Consider the following 8,771-nt stretch of genomic DNA (forward strand, 5'->3'; position numbering starts at 1 on the left):
TTATAGCAATTTTTATTCAATAGAAAAGGAATTTTAAGTGTCACAAAGATCCAAATTTAACCTTCCCAAAAGTTACTGATTTACATAAAGCAACTTCTACTTTTGGAGAATCCCAGATCTATCCATTCCAATCCCAACGTTATTTTGATGAAATGATCCGAACCATCTGATCGATGGACCTAAATGTAGAATAATCGTGCCCAAAAATCATTTCCATGAGATGATCTGGCCGGTGAAACAAAAAAGAAGATATTTCGCCCTGGAAAGGCGGCAGGCGATCAAGGAAGAGGTGGAGAGGCTCTTAAGAGCTGACTTCATTCGAGAAATCCAATACCCGGACTAGCTGGCAAACGTGGTCCTGGTAAAAAAGACCAATGGGAAGTGGAGGACCTGCGTTGATTTCACCGATCTGAATAAAGCATGTCCCAAGGACAGCTACCCGCTCCCGAAAATTGATCAGCCCATTGATGCCACCGCAGGTCACGAACTACTGAGCTTCATGGACGCCTTCTCCGGATACAACCAAATCAGAATGTATGAATTGGATATACCAAAGACCTCCTTCATAACAGATCAGGGAACATACTGTTACCGCGTCATGCCCTTCGGCCTGAAGAATGCCGGGGCCACCTATCAAAGGCTCGTTAATAAGCTCTTCCAGAAACAGATCGGCCGAAACATGGAAGTCTATGTGGACGATATGCTGGTCAAAAGCCGAAGCGCGCAAGATCATGTCTCTGACCTGAGGGAAACATTCCAAGTCTTAAGAGAGCACAACATGAAGCTCAACCCCACCAAGTGCACTTTCGACATCAGCTCTGAAAAGTTCTTGGGGTTTATGGTAAGCCAAAGAGGGATAGAGGCCAATCCAGAAAAGATCAAGGCCGTGGTGGAGCTCACTCCACCGAAAACCATCAGAGAAGTACAACGGCTAACCGGGATGGTGGCCGCGCTGGGGCGCTTCATCACAAAGTCTGCAGAGATGCCTGCCTTTCTTCAACGCCGTCAAAGGGATCAAGAAAGCACCCTGGATAGAGGAGTGCCAGATCACATTCGAGGAACTGAAGCAGTACTTGTCCTCCCCACCGCTGTTGACAAAGCCAGAGCCGGGGGAGGAGCTGCTCCTGTACCTGTCCGTAAGCCCCATGGCATTAGCAGCCGTGCTAGTTCGAGAAGAGCACAACTAACAGAAACCGATCTACAATGTCAGCAAGGTCCTGCACGATGCTGAGACCAGGTACCAGCGGGTTAAGAAATTGGCGTACGCCCTGATCATGGCGGCCAGAAAACTGAGGCTATATTTTCAAGTCCACACAATAAAGGTCCAGACCGATCAGCCGCTCAGGCAAGTTCTTCACAGACCGGACACCTCGGGGCGTCTTGTAAAATGGGCCTTGGAACTGAGCGAATTTGACATCCAGTACCTGCCTAGGCCAACCATAAAAGCTCAAGTGCAGGCAGACTTCGTGGCTGAATGCACCATCCCCCAGCAAAGCACTGAGTTCGAAACTGTCTGAACCCCGGTTGTGGAGAAGGCAACTTCAACTGGGGAATGAACAGAAGCCGAGACTGAACCAATAAGAACAGAAATTGTACCCTTACCGGCAGAGCAGGATCCGTCGACCATCGAACCACTCTGGGAAGTATACGTGGACGAATCTTCGAACAAGGGTGGCTGTGGAGCCGGTTTGATTCTCATTGGGCCTGACAACTTCGCTCTGGATTACGCCCTAAGGTTCGGATTCCGTGCGTCCAACAATGAGGCAGAATATGAGGCCCTCCTCGCCGGAATGAACCTAGCAGTCCAAACCAGCGCTCAAAGACTAAAGGCGTACTGCGACTCCCAACTGGTTGCGAACCAGATCCAAGGAGTCTATGAAGCCCCCGGCGAGCGCATGATTAAATATCTCTCCAAGGTTCGCCAGTTGGCTAGTAAGTTCAAAGACTTCGAGGTCGTCAGGATCCCTAGAACGGAAAATGCAAAGGCTGATGTGCTATCTAAGCTGGCAGCATCCGGTTACACCACTCTAGGAAGTATATGTATGGAGTTTCTGCAGACATCTAGTATCGAGAATGAGGCCGTCGAGGTAATGCAGGTCGAACGCGAGCCGTGCTGGATGGACGAAATCATCGAGTACCTACATAGCGGGAAGCTTCCCGAAGCGAAGAAGGAAGCCCGCAAAGTAGTACAGAGAGCAGCCCGATTTTCCCTCGATGGTGAGAGCCTGTACAAAAGGTCGTACACCCTCCCATACCTAAAGTGCCTCCGGCCAGGCAACGCCGCATACGTCCTACAAGAGACGCACGAAGGGATTTGTGGGGAACACCTAGGGGGCAAGGTGCTGGCAATCAAAGTGCTGCTGAGAGGCCTGTACTGCCCAACCTTAAGGCAAGACACTCTGCACCTGGTCAAGAAGTGCGAGAGTTGCCAAAAGTTCTCTCCCACCATCCACCAACCTGCTGTATCTATGGCCCCGATCATCAGCCCACTCCTTTTCCCAGTATGAGGGATGGACATCTTGGGCCCCTTTCCACCAGCCTCCGGGAGACGCGTGTTCATCGTGGTGTCCATTGACTATTTTACCAAGTGGGTGGAGGCCAAACCTCTAGCTCAGATCACAGAGCAAAACGTACAGACATTCTTCTGGAAGTCGGTCGTTTGCAGATTTGGGATACCCCGTGTCTTGATAACGGACAACAGCAGACAGTTCGACTGCCGAAACTTTCAAAAATTCTGCTCTGACTTGAAGATCGAACAGAGGTTTACTTCAGTAGCGCACCCTCAGACGAATGGGCAGACCGAAGTAACGAACAGAATCCTACTTCAGGGGATCAAAAAGAGGCTGGACGAAAAGGCTGGCCGATGGGCAGATGAACTTTATAATGTCCTATCGGCGTATCGTACCACCTCGCGCACATCAACGGGGGAATCACCATTTAACTTGTCTTTTGGGACGGAGGCCATAATACCCATCGATGTGGGCGCCCCGTCTCCCAGAGTCACCAACTTCAATGAACAACTCAACGGAGATGGGATCCGCGCAAATCTCGACTTGCTGGAAGAAGCCCGGGAAGAGTCCCGAATCAGGGTCGCCGCCTACAAACAGAAAGTGTCCCACTATCATGATTTAAAGATACACCCTAGAGAATTCCGGGCAGGGGATCTAGTCCTAAGGAAAGCTGCTATCTCCCAACCGAAGAAGGTCGGAAAACTCTCCCCGACCTGGGAAGGGCCTTACCGAGTGAGAGAGGTGATTCGCCCGGGGAGTTATAAGCTGGAAACGCTTGGGGAACACCTACTACTGCATGCCTGCAATTCAAAGAACCTCAGAAAATACTATCAATAGACGGCCACTTGGCATAAAAGCGAATGCCATTGTAAGCGCTCGAATATGAATGATAAAGAGGACACTGTTTCTTTGTAAATCTCCGAGCAAACTTACTTGGAAACCAAGTTCACTAAAACTTGGGTAGTCGCTGCTTGGTTCGTCCCAGCTCGCCTCCACGAAGACCGGGAGCGCACTCCTGGTCAGGAACGGGCCCGGAAAGAAAAACCAAACCATCTTGGAAACCTAGTTCACTAAAACTTGGGTACTCGCTGCTTGGTTCGTCCCAGCCCGCTTCCACGAAGACCGGGAGCGCACTCCTGGTCAGCAACGGGCACCGACAGAAAAACCAAACCATCTTGGAAACCCAGTTCACTAAAACTTTGGTACTCGCTGCTTGGTTCGTCCCAGCCCGCCTCCACGAAAAATCGGGAGTGCACTCCTGGTCAGGAACGGGCCCGGACAGAAAAACCAAACCATCTTGGAAATCCAGTTCACTAAAACTTGGGTACTCGCTGCTTGGTTCGTCCCAGTCCGCCTCCACGAAGACCGGGAGTGCACTCCTGGTCAGGAACGGGCCCGAACAGAAAAACCAAAGCATCTTGGAAACCCAGTACACTAAAACTTGGGTACTCGCTGCTTGGTTCATCCGAGCCCGCCTCCACGAAGACCGGGAGCGCACTCCTGGTTAGGAACAGGCCCGAACAGAAAAACCAAACCATCTTGGAAACTCAGTTCCCTAAAACTTGGGTACTCGCTACTTGGTTCGACCCAGTCCGCCTCCACGAAGACCGGGAGCACACTCCTGGTCAGGAACGGGCCTGAACAGAAAAACCAAACCATCTTAGAAACCCAGTTCACTAAAACTTGGGTACTCCCTGCTTGGTTCGTCCTAGTCCGCATCCACGAAGACCGGGAGCGCACTCCTGGTCAGTGTGGGACCCGATCCCGCGAGAGGGGTAGGGCGCAAGCCGCCACGCTCCCTCTTGGTCTCTCGTACCCACGCGATTGGCGTGTGCATTTTTATTATTGATTTTAATTCATCTTTTATGTGAACTTGGGATCACTAAGGCAATCTGAATTCCACACAAAAGAGACTGACAGAGTCGCCACCTAGATGTGGGATCTAGGACCCATAAGTAACCAGAAATCTAGACTCGTTACCTGGTTACAAGAATGGAAGGTATGGGGAGTTATCCACCACATGCACCATTCCTGCCCGATAATCGCTCTTCAATTCCAAAAGTTAACTCTTTTAAATTTATTTTAAATGGCTCATTCAACTCTTTGTTAATGTGCGAACTATGTGACATGCATCCTATGATCTAATTTCAATGTGAATCCTAAATGTGTATCTTGATTTATTAATTTGTCTGGATTCAATCTAAGTGAAAGTTCTCCTAAAATTCTAATTTCATAGAAAGTCCTAAGTGATTTAATTAAGAATTTACAAGAAAATTAATATACAAAACCTCATAATTTGTTGTGGAGCCGACTCGCGGTTGGTATGCCATCAGACATCCAAGCTGCCTACGTACCCAAGCCTCACTGGGATCAGAGTCGACGTAGTTCGGTGCACCTAAGCTAAGCTACTTATGCCTAACTCAACTAAGACACCAAACTAGACGGGATTGACTGTTTCAACAGTTTTAAGAGAAGTTATTTAATTCAAGTTGGGGATTTTATTATCCTAGGATTTCATCTAAGATGCTATATGATTCTTATCTAAATGCAAGTTGTCCCTTAGACTAATGCAGGTTAGCCTACATCCTAGTTTACTAGGCTTGTCCTAGGGAAAGATTGGGTGACTAGTGTAACTAGAAATATGGCACGGTTGCTATCCATAGAGAACGTTCGTGATGAGGCTGGACTCCTAACTCTAGGACTCCCTAAAACATAAGACTCCCTAAAACCTAGGACACGACCTGACTTAAGTGTTCCTAAATTGGGCTCTAATGGTTCTTATGACGGAAACCATAATCCAAATGGTTCCGAAAGACACAAGATAAATCGATTTAAGTTCTTGAAGTTTATGAATTTCAAATTTCAAGGATTTTCGGTTTCTGGACATTTAAGGAATACCAAAGGTTCTAGGGTTCACCAATTTCGGCCTAGAATGGCATCCAAGGAAGGAAATCATGTGCTCTTTCCTTGTGCAATTTAATACTTAGGTTATAGCATCTTATTGCCTGGCATATCTCAGGATTTTCGTGGACAGTAACCTCGGAGCCAATAACATACTATAGCTTAAATATCCAAATTGTCAAAGATCGGTTGCAATTGGGATGCGATTATGGATGCACTGGCCATTTTACCAGGAAAATCTAAGGATCCTAAGATTTCTATTTCAATGGATTAAGGAATTAATATGTGATAAAAATTCAAGGTTCTTTATAAACTTTATGATGTTTTTTAATTAATTTCGAATTTTCAATGGATTTTATCAATTTTAAACCATACGAGTGATTTTACAAGTGAAATTATTGCAAACGAATTAGAAATGAATTGAAAATTCTACAGAAATAAGATATGATGGTATGTAGCTTATTGAAAGAGTTTTGCAGATTTTTATATTAAGCTCATATTTAATTTTGATTTAACAATAATGAGACCAGATTGTAAAAATAACACAGAAACTACTAGAAATAGAAATCTAAATTCATTGAAATTTCTATAGTAGTAAGATATAAGTAAACATAGCATGCTGTGAGATCTTCATGAATTTTAGAGACTATTTACTATCAATTTCCTGATTTTTTAATTTTCAGACAAGATTATGAATTTACACTACAACCCTTAGGAAACAAGATCTAAATCAATTGAACATTTTACAGCAGCAAGAAACATGAAATATAAGGCTATTGTAAAATTTTTGAGAATTGTAACTGTGAACTGATGTCAGTAAAAAATCTCACCAAATCTGATAATTTTCAAAGAAAGCATCAAATAATATACCAAACCAATTCCAAAAATTCTTTAAAATTCATGGTAAAATATATCAGTACCATATTATTTTCGCACGAAATTTCATTAATTGTGGAATTTATTTAGTATATATTTTATTTTCCTTCGTCAAAAAGATGTTTTTGAAGAGTTTTCTATTTTTAAAATACGATTTTCGAGAAAATTACGACTCCGGAAAATGTCCTTTAACCTTGTTCTGATATGATGAACACAAGAAAAATTTAAAATTCCAAAAAATAGATCATCCTGAGATAGCTATTTTTTCGAATTTTGTAATTTCTCAGCCATTATTTTAAATGAAATTCCACTCTTCACTTAAATTTTTGAAACCCTTTGATTCAATGTCCGATCCAATCCGATGGTTATTTTACTCTATTTAAATAGATCATTGTATTAAATTTCGGGACGAATTGGAATTGAAACACTTATGTAGATCATGATTTTTAGCACACACATATAATATTGAATTAAATTCAATTAAATATTAAAAACCATGCAAAAATACATAAAAATGCCAAATAATCTTGGAAAAATCTGAGAATTGTGCGCCTACCAGTGATGGAGATCCTCGCCGAATCCGAGAGCCGAAAAATCCAAAAATCCCGCCGCCGCTCGATCCGCTCCGCTTCCTTCTTCTTTTTTTCTTTCTTTTAAAAAAAAAAAAAAAAAAAAAAAAACACTGTGAAGAGAAGAAGTGTGAGAGATATGGAGGGATTGACAAAGTAAGAGAGTGGTTGAAAGAGAGGCCGAGAGAGAGGCCAAGAGAGAGTGAGAGAGAGATACCAAGAGAGAGTGAGAGAGAGGCCGAGAGATAGGCCGAGAGAGAGAATAAGATAGAAAGAAATATAGAGTGAAAGACAGATACAGAGAGAAACAAAAGGGAGGGATTGAGAGATGGTTAATAGAGAGAAAGAGTGAGAGGGAATAACAGAAAAGGAGGATGAGGGAGATAAGCAGAGATTGAGAGGGAACCAAGAGAAAAAAAAAAAAAAACAAGACAGAGGTTAAGTGAAAGAAGGGCCGAAACAAAGGGTGGTGGATATAGTGAGAGAGGGAGAGAGAGAGTACAAAGGGAAAAAAAACAGAGTATGCAATACTCTGTTTTTTTTTTCTTCACGTTCTTCTTTTTTTTTAGTTTTTTTTTTATAGAAAAGATGCTGTTATTAAGGGGACGGGAGGTGAGTGAGGGATATAATGGAGAGACTGTGAGTGAGAAACAGAGGTTGGAGGGGAAAATCGTGAAATTAATGAGGAGAGCATAAAACCTTGAAGAAACAGATGGGGAGCTGCTGTTGAGCGGCCAAAAATAGAGCCACTCTCTCCTTTCTTTTTTCTTCTTTTAACAGAGGGAAGGTTGCAGAGGGAGATGAGAGTAGGTGAAGGATAATGAGGTCCCAGAGAGAGAACCGAGGGAGAGAAAACAATCGAGAGAGAGAGGGTAGGGGCAAAAAAAAGAAACAAGGTGAGAGAGGTAGATGGCTGAGTGGGGAGATGCCGAAAACCAGAGCCGATCCTCTCCTCTTTTCTTTTTTTCGTGCTCTTTCTTTTTTCTTTTTTTTTCTGTTGGTTGAACCAAACAGAGTGATATTGGCTCTCCCTCCTCCAAGAAACCGAGGCTTGCTCTTGCTATATACTTCTCTTCTTTCTTTCTTTTTCTTTTTAAGAATCAGATCTCTATTCCGGGCCAATTGCCGAGAAGTTTTCTTCCTTTTATGGACCACCTTCCTCTTGAATAGTGAGTTACTTTCTTTCAAAAAACTTCTTAAGGTTCGGGATATGATCTCTCATTTCCTTGGCTTTTACAATCATATCATCGATATAAACTTCGACTTCTCTATGTATCATGTCATGGAGTAAAGTTGTAGCTGCTCTTTGGTATGTCGCACCAGCATTCTTAAGACCAAATGGCATTACCCGATAGCAATATGTCCCCCATTGTGTAATGAACGAGGTCTTAGCCATGTCCTCGGGCGCCATCTTAATTTGATTGTAGCCCGAGAAACCATCCATGAAAGATAGTAATTCATGCCCGGCCGTCTTGTCTACCAGGATGTCGATATGTGGTAGAGGGAAATCATCTTTTGGACTTGCCTTGTTCAAATCCCTGAAATCTACACACATTCTCACCTTTCCATCTTTCTTCGGTATAGGTACTATATTTGCGAGCCATTCTGGATATTCCACTACTTGTAGAAACCCAGCATTCAACTGCTTAGTAACCTCTTCTTCTACTTTCAAGACCCACTCGGGCTTCATTCTCCTTAGCTTCTGCTTTTTAGGTTTAATTCTCGGTAACAAAGGTAGCTTGTGCTGAACAATGTCTTCTCTCAACCCGGGCATATCTTTGTAGGACCAGGCAAAAACTTCTTTATATTCCTTAAGTAGGTTTATTAATTCATCACGCTCTTCAGGAGATAGAGTATTTCCAATTCGTATTTTCTGTATTAAATCTTCTGTTCCGATGTTTATAATTTCGATTTC

The 8,771-nt window shown here is 43.6% G+C and overlaps 1 protein-coding gene across 1 annotated transcript; it reads left to right on the top strand.

Annotated features, from left to right (window-relative positions):
• The first annotated feature begins 1,790 nt into the window (after positions 1-1,790).
• LOC143887853 (uncharacterized) lies at positions 1,791-7,476 on the top strand. The gene is made up of 2 exons (XM_077392077.1): positions 1,791-2,371; positions 7,440-7,476. Exons 1-2 carry the CDS (start codon positions 1,791-1,793, stop codon positions 7,474-7,476), a joined length of 618 nt encoding a protein of 205 aa, XP_077248192.1.
• Positions 7,477-8,771: the final 1,295 nt, after the last annotated feature.

This window comes from Tasmannia lanceolata, unplaced genomic scaffold, assembly GCF_043159265.1.
Source record: "Tasmannia lanceolata isolate RefF3 unplaced genomic scaffold, GAP_Taslan_0.1 ptg000002l, whole genome shotgun sequence".
Classification (NCBI taxonomy): Eukaryota; Viridiplantae; Streptophyta; class Magnoliopsida; order Canellales; family Winteraceae; genus Tasmannia; species Tasmannia lanceolata.